At 45.6% G+C, this 14,831-nt stretch overlaps 1 protein-coding gene across 2 annotated transcripts in view; it reads right to left on the reverse strand.

The window, feature by feature from the left end:
- The window catches only part of LOC124718906 (PHD finger protein 14), a 173,349-nt gene that overhangs the window by 89,745 nt on the left and 68,773 nt on the right, over positions 1-14,831 (reverse strand). For both annotated transcript variants that reach the window (XM_047244553.1, XM_047244554.1), the window contains exon 8: positions 12,756-12,922. In XM_047244553.1, coding sequence (XP_047100509.1) covers positions 12,756-12,922 — 167 coding nt within the window. The remainder of the gene's footprint in view (positions 1-12,755; positions 12,923-14,831) is intronic.

Consider the following 14,831-nt stretch of genomic DNA (forward strand, 5'->3'; position numbering starts at 1 on the left):
CTGAATGCGGACGGCCACGGTAAGCCCACATCGTGGCCGCCGCTGTGGCAGGGTGATCTCCGTGTCTGGATAAAGGAGACCATAATTAGTGTGCTTCGGGGTGCAGCGAATGTGGAGCACATAAGATATCAGCTGTTGCTGGTGCAAAACTCACAGTGGTGGAATCCCCGCCTCTGAAAGAAGGCTACGTACGGAGCTAGTCCAGAAGGCACCAGTCGGAAGTCTGACCCCACAGTGGTGGATAGTGTCTAGTATCTGCAGTGTCGAAGGCGACCCAGAGCCACAGACAGGACTTCCGTAGTCTAAACGAGACTGGACCAATGCTTGATACAATCGCAGGAGAACAGAGAGGTCTGCACCCCAGGTGGTACTGCACAGACACCTAAGAACATTGAGATGGGACCAGCACGTCCTCTTCAGCTGGCGAAGATGAGGGAGCCGTGTCAACCGGGCATCAAAGACCAGATCCGAGAAGCGATGGGTGTCCACCAACTCGAGGGGACAGCCATCCAGGCAGAGTTCCGGATGGGGATGGACTGTACGGCGATGGCAGAAATGTACGACATGTCTTGGCCACCGAAAACTGAAAGCCACGGGACAGAGACTACGTGTGCGCCCGACAGATTGCCCCCTGTAGATGGTGTTCTACAGTGAGCATTGCGGAGGAGGCGAGGCAGATACAAAAACTGTCAGTATACAGAGAGGGGGATACTGTTGGCCCAACAGCGGTCACCAGTCCATTAATGCCTACGAGAGAGACGCTCAGCACGGAACCCTGTGGAACCCCATTTTCTTGCCGATGGGGAGAGTTGTAGGAGGAGCCAAATTGGACACGAAAAGAGTGACAAGAAAGGAAGTTACGGATAAAAACGGGCAGAGTGCCACGAAGGCCCCATTTGTGAAGGATGGTGAGGATATGGTGGTGCCAGGTGGTGTCATAGGCTTTATGCAGATCAAAGAAGACTGCAAGGAGGTGCTGCCGATGGGCAAAAGCCGACCGGATAGCAGACGCCAGATGCACTAAGTTATCCACCATAGAGCGGCCACAGCGAAAACCACCTCGAGTCGATGACAAAAGGTCACGGGATTCAAGGATCCAAAACAGCCGCTGACTCACAATGTGTTCGAGGAGCTTGCAGGGGGTGTCGGTAAGGCTAATTGGACGGTAGCTATCCAACTGAAGAGGTGGCTTCCCTGGTTTCAACACCGGTACAACAATACTTTCCTGTCACTGGGTAGGAAAGACTCCATCACTCCACAGACAGTTGAAGAGGGTCAGTATACGATGGTGGCCAGCCACCGGCAAGTGTTGGAGCATTCGGTTAAGTATCTGATACGGTCCAGGAGCGGTGTCGGGACAAAGAGAGAGGGCACTGGGGAATTCCCACTTGCTGAATGGGGCATTATATGACTCTGAGCAGCGAGAAACAAAAGACAAGGCAATCTTTCTGAGCACTCTTTCAGAAGAAGGAATGTGGGCGGATACTGAGCAAAGTGTTGAGTGAAACTTTCTGTTACAAAGTCTGGACTGGTAAGGACAACACCATGTACAGAAATTTTTGCAACCCTGGTGGGAGGACAGTGGCCAAAAATTTGCCCGAGTTTCGCCCAGACTCGTAAAGACGAGGTGTGTGGTCCAATGGCAGCTACATATCATCCCCAGCAAATCCGTTTTGAAATTTGATTAGGTAGCGGGCCCGGGTGCAGGTTCGTTTAAAGGCCAGAAGAAGAACAGTAGAAGGGTGCCGCTTTAAGTGTCGCAGAGCACGGCAGCTGTCTTTTATGGGTGCAGCAATTTCTGGACTCCACCAAGGGACCATCTTTAGGCTGGGGGAACCTGAAGAAGGGATTGCTGAAACAGCTAATGAAAGGATGGCGGCAGTCAAAGTCTGAGTAGATTCATCAACACTGTCGTGTGGCAATACATGGGGGATGGGGGCAGAGGAGGAGGCACCCCAATCAGCCTTAGACATGGCCCACCTGGGGGGTGACGGAGCGAGAGACACTGAAGGAAGGTCAAAACAATCGGGTAATGGTCGCCGTCACATAAGTCACCGTGGACACCCCACTGAATGGAGGGAAGAAGGCCAGGACTTTAGATGGAGAGGTCAATGGTTGAGAAAGTGCCGTGCGCCACACTGAAGTGTATGGGAGCGCCCGTTTTCAGTAAACAGAGGTCAAGCCCTGTCAGAATAGCTTCAACTGTCCTGCCCAGGGCAGCAGTCGTATGACTACCCCAAAGAGGGCTGTGGGCATTAAAGTCCACTAATAACAGAAAGAGAGAAGGGAGTTGTTGAAGAAGGGTGGTGAGGACATGGGATGTGTGCGGCCTGTCAGGTGGGAGGTAGTGATTACAGATTGTGATTGGGGTGGCCAGATGGACCCTGACAGCAATGGCTTCCAGAGTGGTACGGAGGGGAACCCATTTACTAACAATGTCCTTGCGGACAAAGGTGCAAACACCACCAGAAGCCCGCAAGGGGCCAAAAAGCACGGAACCCACGAAGGGCGTGTGAGTAAGAATTGACGAAACGGGTCTCCTGGAGCACAATACAAGCGGCAGAGTAGAACAAAAGAAGGGGTACTGACTCTGGAAGGTGACGCAAATATCCATTACAATTCCACTGGAGGATTCTCAAGTGGGAGTCCAAAGTGGAAGTGAACGGACAGGAGTCGATCATGCCACCGAGTCGGTATCCGTCACCGATAAGGATGGGGTAATATCCATATAGGTGGGGTCAGACTCTGTCGGTTCATTGACTGTAGGAGGGGAAGGCTGCACCTCAGGGTATACCAGAGGGGTTTGCCCTTGTTCCTGCTTCTTCTCTCAGGAAGGAAGAGGAGGGCAGACTTCAGCGAGGGCAGGCACGGAAGTACATCGGGCAATCTTGGCGCCCACCGTCCACGGATCACGCAGCCAATGGTGAGCAGTACATCGCCTTTCAGGGGGGTGTAAGGAAGAGGATTCCTGGGAGGGGGCTGCCAAAGGAGGGGAGCACTTCTCTGATGAGGAGGGGGAGCAGCACCCGAAGGGATGGGTATGTGTACTGAGGGGGAGGGCGGGGGTAGTGGGGGGGGGGGGGGAGGAGGGGGAGGAGGCTGGATGCATGGGGCGAAGGGGGTGGGGCTGGTAAGAGGAGGGGGTAGGACGGAGAGTGGACATAATTGAAGCAAAAGTAGACACGGGACGGCCCCAGTCGTATTTTTGATGAGCCTCGGTGTAGGTGAGCCGATCTAAGGTTCTGTACTCTTGAATTTTTCTTTCTTTCACAAACATCAGGCACATAGGCGAGCATGGAGAATGCTGTCCATTACAATTTACACACATTGGCAGGGGATCACAACAGATTGGCAGAGGAGCACAGGCACTCCCCCACGGACGGGGTGCCCACAGTCACCACAGAGGGGATCAGTGGTGCAGCGAGAAGACGTGTGTCCAAACTGTAAGCATTTAAAGCACCTCATCGGTGGTGGAATATAAGGTTTTACATCACAGCGATACACCATTACCTTGACCTGGGAGGACATTGCCCTCAAAGGCCAGGATAAAAACGCCCGTAGCGATGCAATCGTTTGGAGGGCCTCACAGCAAAAGGTGGATAAAACTAATCTCTCGCCGCTCGAGGTTAGCACGGAGCTCCTCGTCAGTTTGCACAAGAAGATCTCGGTGGAAAATAATGCCCTGTACCGATTGGTGGGGCGTCACGGAGACTGGGACGTCACCGAGATGGGCACGCAGTGTCAGATTGGGCAACAGAAGATGCCTCAATGAGCAAAGCACCGGACCGCATATTACTCATCAACTGAACTTCACCGTACTTATCTTCAATCGTCTCCGTGAAAAACAAAGGCCCGGTTGTGGCAAAACTTCCGCCATCCGTCCTGGTACAAACCAGGTACCGAGGGAAAGGTTTCAACCCGAGCCAGCAAGCTCGACCCTCCTCCCAGAGGGTGGCCAGGGAGGGGAAGGCCAAAGGATCAGAAGGAGGAGTGTCACGTCTGCTACCACTCTTAGAGACGGCCACAGAATGGCCAAGAGGGTGAAGCTTCTGTCGCTTCACGCGCAGGGCGTCTGCCCTAGTGCCACCGACTCCGATCAGGGGCTCACCCCGCAGCTGCCACCCAGCCACAGAAAGCGCAGTCTGGCACGGCGGCCACTGCCGGGAGTTCTGGTGCCCCAAAGTGACGAGCATCAGCTCCTGGGCATACCCGAGGCGTTAACAGCTCAGGTACTAACAGTGATCCATGTGGTTTCTGGGGGCTCAGCCAAGTGGGTACTTAACAGCCCCACCAGACGGACTGGTTACCGTGCTGGTGACCTAGCAGGAGGGGGGCCTGGGTGCAGAGGGAAAGGGGAGGGGAGAGGAGAGGAACCTGCACCATGGAAGCTAGGTAGGGAGTTCATCCCCAAATGGCTCACACTGAACGGAAAATTTTGGAAATGGAGGTCAAACCCCGAGGGGACCAAAAATGCCAAAAAGGAGATGGAAACTGCAAACTAAACAATAGCACAGACCAAAACAAAGCCAGGAGGATAACCAGGCCGACATAAAGAAGTCCACTAAGAGGGAAAAGAGGGGGCAGGGACAAAGGAGTAAGGAGAGAGAGGAAGAGGCACAGGGATGGTAACGCAGCCTGGAAAGGAAAGGAAAGGAGACTGCAATAGCTCAGGGCCCCGTGCGCGCCACACACGTACCCACAAAAGGACTGTGGACCACCTGGGGTGAGTTATGATGTAAGCGGTCTTCTTTGTACACTAGCTTCTACATCTGTTACACACACACTGTCCGAAATAATGTGGCCTGTCCTCCCAATTAAGAAATTGTCAGTCCGATTACAAATTTCGCTCGATACTTCGTACGACCGTAGTTTCGATAATAAGCGTACGTCTGGCACCGGCTAGAGCGCTTTCCGGAAGTCGAGACACGCTACGTCTACCTGACTGCATCGATCCCTGGCTATCTGGAATATGTGCCGGCTGGCCTGGAGGAGGTCATTTTGTTCGAGATACCTCATCATTCATAGAGACGTATGTTCCATCTACGCAACTAAATGAAAGGCAGTTTGTATGTTGCTATTTGGGTTTTTCTTCTTTTATTTGTGAAGCATCTTCAGTGGCCTGTAATATAAGTTTCTTTTTATACATATAATAGATGTGTTTTGTAGTAGTTACAATATGTTACTATGTTAGATTTTGTCACATTTTTCTCTTGTTTTTCAGATTAGAATCAACTTTTGTAGCACAAATTTCATGAGGTGAAATTATGTTTTGGTGTTACAATTTCCTGTGCCAGTATGTGTGGTCCTGGAGACTTGTTCATTAGACCCCATGCTGATGGCCGATGGATGTCTGGAGTTTTTTCTACCTATATTTGTTACAACACTTCACTTACATCACTTGTATTTTTCATTTTGTGATCAACATGTGTGTATTTACAGTGTGTAGTGTTGCAAACTGTCGCTGTGTGTTTATCTTTTGTCTGCGCTGTGCATGTGATTAGATATTTTTCATTTGCTTTGTGTGTGTGTGTGTGTGTGTGTGTGTGTGTGTGTGTGTAAGAGAGAGAGAGAGAGAGAGAGAGAGAGAGAGAGAGAGAGAGAGGTGGGGGGGGAGGGGAGGTGGATAGAGTGGAGGGGGAGGAGTCAAAGAGAGAGAGAGAGAGAGAGAGAGAGAGAGATATGAGGGAAGAGGAAGATTCGTTAATTATTTATTCTGGTTATGTTTCAGATTTCTGTTTGTTATTGTTTTAGTGGCTAGCATGATTGGAGAGTTATTGCTTATATGGATTTGGTCATTAAGTACTTCCTGTATTATTGCCCCCCCCCCCCCCCCCCAATAATTTCACATAATAAAATTTGTGCTATAAAAGTCAATTCTAATCTGAAAAAGAAGCAGAAAACATAACAAAATGTAACCTACTGTAACTACTGCATAATATGTTTATTATATTTATAAAAGAAACATGTATTACAGACCACTGAAGATGCTTCACAAATAAAAGAAGCAAAGCGCATATGACAATAAACAAACTGCATTTCATTCGGTTACACAGAGACAATATACCTCCATGAATTTTGAAGCAACTAAGGAACGACGGAAAACAAAAAAAAATGATGGTGCCTCATTATGTTTGACTCAGAATACAGGTGGTTGGGGAGTTTTGTGTATCATTCCTACAACCATTCTTCTAGATGTATGTGGCATGTGCCTCCTTCTACCCACTGCGCACAGTTTTTCGTACACTAAGTTCAGAGAGGTGGTAGCTCAGCCACGAATTCACTTTATAATCTGACAGAAACTCCATCGGGAACTGGAGCTTCTTTCAGTTTTAGTAATTACACCAGTTTCTCAATGCAACTGATGTTATATTACACTCATTTTTGCTGCAGTGTTGGAACTAAATGGGGGCAATAATCCCATTGTAAAGGAACATTTGAAAATGGAATTCAGCATTTATGCTTTTGCTTTGCTATCAATTTCAGTTACTGTCTAGTCCGTAAGTGTCTAGGTCACTTAAGTTTGGTGCCATCAACAGGCTATACATGCGACCAGAATTTATTTGGTTTTTTTTGTATATACGTTTGTCTACAGTAATATAAATGTGACTTACAAGTCTTGTAGAAAGCAGGCAACCATCATTATAATAACTGACTGTGTTGCAATGGTATATTGCAACCCAACCAGCCTATTCCTTTACAGAGACTGGATACCACAGACACTCGCTCTCATTATCATCTGTTCTGCTGGATGCACATCTGTCAAGTGTCTTTTAAACTTGAGCCAAAGTTCTTCCACACTCTTGTGTCCAGAGTTAAATGCTTCAAGTCCCTCACCGAGATAAGTATCTCTTCGGGATAGTTTCCAGATGAGACACTTAGTAATGTTTTCCATAATATCCTATCTTGCCCACCACATACAAAGTTGTAACTGTCCCAACTGATTGTTGGATGGTTGAAATCTCCCCTGGTGATAACAATACCCAGAACTCACATACAGGGGAATTGAGGTTCTTCTAAAATTTAGGGTTCCATCTGAGTGAGAGTCTGGTGTGCAGTGGAAGGATCTGGTTATCAGTTTGTACTCAGCCCCAGTACTGAGTCTTTCCCAGACACTCTCTCATTCAGTTTCAATTTCTGTGTCGGTCTAATTGAGTTTCTTGTCTACTGAGAGAAATATGCCAAGGTGTATACGCAGACAAAGGGGGGGGATCCTGGATTTTTTCCGGACTTTCCGGTTAAAAAGGCACATTTTCCCCACATGAAAATACACTTCTTCAGTCCTCTGAATGGTAAAGGTTTTATATACCAGCAAGGAACTTTTTTTTTAAAAAAAAAGAAGAAGAAGATTAATCTGGAAAGATGTGTGACTCTACCGTATCTTCCTTCGCCGTCGGCGTTGTCGTGGTTACCGTGAGACACCGTTATACCGAGAGGAAAGGCGCGTCGATCTTAGAGCATGAGATATGATGACCTTAAGCCATTGACAACACACAACGGTCACGGTAGCACCTGATTCCAGAATAGCTGCAGTAGTTAACATCTACGAACTATCCCCTGTTGACCAGGTCCCCAAAACTTAACTCGTAACGAGATCCCTTCAAAGCAAATTGTCATAACGATCGTCTATAAAGGCTTCGTACAACGAGAATAAATGTTACGGTTTATGGAATAATAACAGATACGACCAAACTGTCTTGTCTCTTCTGCTTTATTTAACATAACTTCGTTCACAGTTTCATTTCGCATTCACCACTCATTCACCGAAACCCTTTGATGAACAGTTTTGGTTGCTTATCACCAACAGTCAATGATAATGATACAGCTTTTCTCCTTTTTATAAATTGAAGTCCGCTCTCCGTGATATAATAAAAAAAAAAACGGTCTCAATACCACGTCCCTCGTGAGATGCGAATAGACTTATTCCGGAGTTGACCGCCCTGTAGGTGTACTCAATTTAATGACCACACTTCACTGTCCGCTATTTCGCGTAACTGAATGCCCATTTGTTAGTCTGATTATACACTGTACCTATTTAAAATTCGCCCCTATATTTTTCACAACACACAATTAGCACTTCGTTACTTGTTTTCTTTTTTTTTCTTCTAAGAGTAAACGGAAAAAAAAGATGCCGTATCATCGGCTTAGTCGATATAAAGCAAAACACCTTAATATGCCCAATTTTACCTCTTCTTATAGGATCGGCTACCTTACTCATTAATTTATTACATATTATTTCCAATAACGCTAAACAGGCATCGCCGTTATATTTTAATTGTATTCAAAAGCATGTTACTACTATTATGACCGACCAAATCGTAACAAATCGCGCGGCGTGCGTTTTTAACGATAACTTTACGCTATTCAAGTTTCGTTACAGCTGTCTTGACTCTTAATGTTACATGATGTACAGCAACATTTACGCTGCATATTTTAATATTACAATCTGCTGCATTTTTTTGTATATGTACTGTGGAAGTATTGATTCGAAACAGCACATTACTTTCTAAAGCACTGAAATCGAGACTGAAGTGTGCTTTTGTAAGCCAATCATAGCTCGTGTCACGTGATTTCGCCAGCCAATGAATTGAGAGCACAGAACACGTGATGTCAGGCAATAGCAACATCACTGTTAAGTAGTGTGAACACACAAACAGGTAAATTTAATCGTTTAAATTAATGTAAACAGTGTAGCTCAAAAACACATAATATTGGTCTTTTTTGCTCGTGTTACACTTTACGATACAGCACACGAATGTGCTAGTAACATTTTAAATAATGACATTAATGACTGGTCATCTGCGCTCGAAATTCTTCTAAGTGGCTAGTCTTCAGTGTGTTAAGTTTTAAATGAGAGTCGAACACAGTGATTTGAGAAATTCATTGCACATTCGCACAAGTAACATTAGTCATCTTGCATGAAAGGAACTTTACTTTGAAACTAACACTTTTCAAAGCACCATTGCAATATTTTCCCGTGACCTGGTTCTTTTCAGCAGTTGCACCAGAAAACAGGCATTACTGCGCCTGGGCAGCTACAGTGACGAAGAAAGCCCTTACGTTTGTACGTATCTAGTATTAAGAGATCTTACATGACATCATAAAAGAAATAGGATACTCCAAGATGATCAGCATTTCGTAAACCATACCAAAATGCATTAGCCGGCTTAAAGTGCACATTTGTATGTCCAGATTCACAATGAAGTATGTCCCAACCTGAAATTAAACTTTTCAATGTGGTTTTTGGAACGCAAATTTTCTTGTAATACCAGTACTGTATTCTCATGTATGGTTCCTTATTATATACCATATGTGCCAGAAGATGAAAATGTGCACTCTAAAGTCAGTGAACAGTTGAAACTAGCCAGCCGTGCAGAATGAAACACTTTGTTTCTAATAAATTGATTGCTTCTGGGGAAAAGATTAAGAAAAGTCACATTTATTTAGCAAACTGACAAAAACAACTTCACTGTTCTGCAAGGTAACTGACAGCCAAAAACGTAGAAATACAATAAAATCAGAGAACTGAAACTAGTAACGTATGTGACCCTTCTGTAATTACATAAATGTATCTTAATTCACTCTAAGCTCCCAACTACAGAAATCCGCTAACCTCTTCCCGACTACAATCGAGGCTGCTATGCGCGTGTGCAAACCTGGCAGCTTGGGCACGCCACAAAAACTTTTCCGGGTAGCATCAGGCTGCTTGCTGCTACTGCACAGCCACACTTCAAGTAGCCGGAAGTGGGAGAAGGTACTGTCCATACGTAACTCAACTGCACACGCGTGTCAGCCCGTGGGCAACTGTTCGAACAACATTAATGTAACCAGTTGTGACACCATGCTCATCATTAGCAATTTACTGTTAGTATTCTGTAGTCTTCATCCTAAAGCCTTTGACACATTTTGCTCTTAATGACTTCTCACCCGTCAAAATTACAAAAATTTAACTGAAGACAAAAACAATGAAAAATTCCTGGAATTCTAAAAAATTACCGGGTCTATCCAAATTTCCCTGGATCGTATACACTCTGTACGCCACTTCCATTTCACATTAGGCTGTCATTTTCAGATACTCTTAAATATTCCCCAAAAAACTTACCGCTGTCAAGTTTGGGTTTTAACAACATTTCTGTACGTAGTATTATGTGAGATTCACTGCTCCAGTGCAATACTGGAAGATTGGAGGGATATTATTATTATTATTATTATTATTATTTTTTTTTTTTTTTTTTTTTTTTGGGGGGGGGGGGGGGGGGGGGGGGGGTGTAGTGCTGACAATAATGCTTTGTGTCAACTTCAAAGCAGGTAGGCAAAAAAATAAATAAAAAAAAATTATATCATCAACTGTGCCAGGTCAGTGGATTTAGGTCTCCTTGTCCACCTGCTTTACCTATGACTAAGTCTATATAATCATTTCATTTCATATCCCCACAAAGCATTACACCCACGTATTTGTATGAGTTGGCTGATTCAAACAATGGCTCACTGACATTATAGCCGTAGGATATTATGTTTTCTTGTTTTGTGAAGTGCACAATTTTACAATTCTGAACATTTAAAATTGCCAATTTTTGCACCACTTTGAAATCTTATCAAGATCGGACTGAACAGTTATGCAGCCTCTTTAAGATGGTACTTCACTGTAAATAACTGCATCATCTGCAAAAAGTCTGAGGTTATTGTTAATATTGTCTGCAAGGTCATTAATACACAACGTGAACAGTAAGGGATCCAAAATCTTCTCTGGTTCACACCTGAAGTTATCTGACGACGAGATAACATGCTGTGTCCTTCCTACTGAAAACTCCTCGATCCAGTCAAAACTTTCACTCGATATCCCTTATGATCGTACCTTTGACATTAAGTGGAGGTGTAACACAAAGTCAAATGTTTTTTGGAAATTAAAAAAAAGCATCTACCTGACTGCCTCGATACGAAGCTATCAGTACGTCACGAGAAAAGTGACAGTTGGATATAACACGAGCATCATTTTCAGAATACGTGCCGGTTGGCACTAGGAGGATATTGAATGTATACGGAGAAGGGCACAATTAATGGTCGCAAGTGGAGAGTGTCACAGTAGTACTGAAGGAACTGAGCTATCAGATTCTTGAAGGTAGAAGTGAACTATTCTGAGGAAGTCTATTAACAAAATTTCAATACCCAGTGTGGTGTCACAAGACTTAGGCCTGTCCCACCCCTCATTAAATAGACCACGACTTATACGAATAATTGTAAGAACAGTTATTATTATTATGTTCTTTAAGTTTGTTTTCGGATTTTCAGAAATACTGTGGGAAGAAAGTTTAGTTATGTTGCAGATAACGTGGAAGACGTCACCCAACATCAGCACGAAAGTTCGACGTAGTGGCAAGTGGGCGAGGAATAAGACGAATGCTGCAAACTACCGCGAGCCACGGACGAGCCCGGGCCGCGAGGGCGACGAGCTTCCTAGGTCGATGTCGGACGACGTCAGAGGAAGAGATATTCTGCTTTCTCTTTGTAAACAAATCGATCGAGTCTCGAAAGGTTCGTGTAAAACGTATAGGCGGGTGACACATTAGGTGGGTCTCGATACCTGTAATACTTCCACAGTTATTAAAAAGTTGTTAAAAGGCAAAACCAATAGTTCATCATTTATGTAGATAAAAAGTAGTAAAGATATAGGAAAGGAAGAGTTGCGGTTCAGAACGAAAAGTGATACATCGCTCAGCAACGAAGAAGGATGTAAACAGCGGGAGATACGTGGTGAAAACAAACCAACTGATAAAATAGTAAGTCTGTAATTAAGCATAAAGCCACGTAGCACTGCACCAGCTTTAAATGAAGACGAAGGAATATACTACAATAACCTACATACCGTTCACGTAGGGATCATGAGGATAATATTAGAATAATTACCGCATGCACAGAGGCATTCGAACAATCGTTCTTCCCACAGTCCGTACGTGAGTGGAATGGGAAGAAACTCTAATAACTGGTACAGTGGGACGTAGCCTCTGCCGTGCACCTCACAGTGCTTTGCAGAGTGTATATGTAGATGTAGATCTGCACAGTAGTGTAGTGCTCGGGTTAATCGGGAACACAAGTAAAGAGCTGTGAAAGTCAACGAACATGATGTCAAAGAAATAGCTACAAAACTTCCTGGCAGATTAAAACTGTGTGCCAGGCTGAGACTCGAACTCGGGACCTTTGCCTTTCGCGGGCAAGTGCTCTACCAACTGAGCAAGGTTCGCAGGAGAGCTTCTGCAAAGTTTGGAAGGTAGGAGACGAGGTACTGGCAGAAGTAAAGCTGTGAGGACGGGGAGTGAGTCGTGTTTGGGTAGCTCAGTGGTAGAGCACTTGCCCACGAAAGGCAAAGGTCCCGGGTTCGAGTCTCTGCCCGGCACACAGTTTTAATCTGCCAGGAAGTTTCATATCAGCACACATTTCGCTGTAGAGTGAAAATTTCATTCTAAATAGCTACAATTTTTTTCACAGCACACATTTTACGGATATCGCATTCCCACGAGCGATTTGCGTATGGTATTTTAGGGGTGACACAGCTCAGTGCGGACTGGCGGAATTGGCAGATTCACTATTACTTTGAGAAGTGCTTCAGCGCAATGAAAGCACGTGCCCTCATCACTGGTTTCAAAATGGGACACCTAAAGGATTCGGAATACGAATTGCCAGAACATTCACAACATTTGTCACTTTCTGCTTCACTCTATTCCCACACTGAGACAGAGGTTACAGCAGCTGTAGACACTTACCCCAGGGTGGGATGCGCGTGCTCTTGTGCTGCAGGTACTTGGAGCGGTACTTGGCGAGCTTGCGCTGCGTGCGCTGCTGCTCGGCCGTCGCCTGCGTCTGCTTCTCCTGCTCCAGGTGGCGCTGCTGTGTGCGCAGCTGCAGGGCCAGCCAGTTCCTGCGCCGCCGCCTGCCACACCACAAACTCCAGTCACACTCGGCGTACCGAATCTTTTAGACGAATCCGGCCAGGTGGCACCTTTGACAACTGCCGATATTTTGCCACGTGAACACCGCACCGTTTTCGAGGCACGGGTGCGACGAGAGCACACGGTGCGAGACAATTTAAACCTCGGGGCGGGGCCATAGCGACCGAGAACACCGACGCGGCATACGCGGAAAGACGGGTTGGGGTTGAGTTGTTTTGGGGAAGGAGACCAGACAGCGAGGTCATCGGTCTCATCGGATTAGGGAAGGACGGGGAAGGACGTCGGCCGTGCCCTTTGAAAGGAACCATCCCGACATTTGCCTGGAGTGATTTAGGGAAAATCACGGAAAACCTAAATCAGGATGGCCGGACGTGGGATTGAACCGTCATCCTCCCGAATGCGAGTCCAGTGTTTAATCACTGCGCCACCTCACTCGGTGCAGAAAGACGGTACGTGCACTGCACGCCACGGGTCCTTCCGCACAAACGGAGACGGTCGACGTCGGAAGTGATCGGCGACGAATATTTATTACCGACGGGAGGGCGTGTAGCATTTACTCCATCCCTGCATACGATACGTCTTTCACTGTAACCCTTCTGTCCAAAGGTGACTTCGAGATCGGCTAACTCAGCTGACGAACTTAGGGCGTGGGCGTTACCGGAGAGTTAGCCGAGTTAGCGCAGGTACAAGTCACCTCAAGACAGAACGGTTACGGCGAAAGGCGGAAGTGAGACACATCGCCCTACTGAGTGAGTGATGGTAATAGCTTGACGGAACCTGAGCTTACGATCATTTTATATACAGACAGAGACAGCCGACGATCTCTTCAGTGCAGGTGCGTACCGTGGGTAGACCGTGCAGCTGCAGTGGCCACCTTGTCCGGAGTCGACACTGGTCACTCACTTGATGTTAATTATTATTTACATGATTAATGGAAAATCTCATATAAAGATGTGAAACAAATACTAACAAAGAGAAAGAGGGGCTGGCCAGTACTTACCTCAGCTCAGTACAGCCAATAAATAACACAAAACAGAACAGAAAATTTACATTCCTAGCTTTCGGAGCTTTGTTCCTTCATCAGGGAGGAGAGAGGGGAAAAATGGGAAGAAAGGAAAGTGGATTCAGTTACTCACAACCCAGGTTATGAAGCAACAAGGAAAGGTTACTTCATAACCTGGGTTGTGAGTAACTGAATCCACTTTCCCTTCTTCCCTTTTTTCCCCTCTCTCCTACCTGATGAAGGAACAAAGTTCCGAAAACTATGAATGTAAATTTTCTGTTCTGTTTTGTGTTATCTATCGGCTGTAATGAGCTGAGGTAAGTACTGGCCCTCTATCTCTTTGTTAATTATTATTTCACTATCGGTAATGTTCAGTGTCTGTTATCTTATTGTGTGGCAGCGCGAGTTATTTACTGTGTGTGTCGTCCTTCTGCACACTCAGATGTATCCACACCTACAGACGGGTTTAAATTTCTTCACACTGTGCCGCAGCAATGGCAGGGTGTTCACTTGTCAAAATACTGTCTGTTGTCAAAGATATGTGGCTGCATTCCCCAAGAATGTATGAATACTTCCAGGTACATCACCGGTCACTATTAACTTTAAATAACAATTGTCCAACTGAATATGGACACCTGTAATATTTTGTACATTGACCACGGTGATTAACATTATAGCTGTCAATTTTTCATTTATTTTTTATTGCAATATTCTACTTCAATTTTGAACATTACTCATTTTCGAGCAATCCACTGAACAGTCATACACTGTAACCACCACAATTAACAATTGCATGTAGTAGTTTGTATCCATTTCTCTTGTCAAACTACTTGCTAGAGGGAGAGAGGGAGAGGGAGTGGGAGAAGGAGAGACGGGCGGGGGTGGCG

The sequence above is a fragment of the Schistocerca piceifrons genome, chromosome 10, assembly GCF_021461385.2.
Source record: "Schistocerca piceifrons isolate TAMUIC-IGC-003096 chromosome 10, iqSchPice1.1, whole genome shotgun sequence".
Lineage (NCBI taxonomy): Eukaryota > Metazoa > Arthropoda > Insecta > Orthoptera > Acrididae > Schistocerca > Schistocerca piceifrons.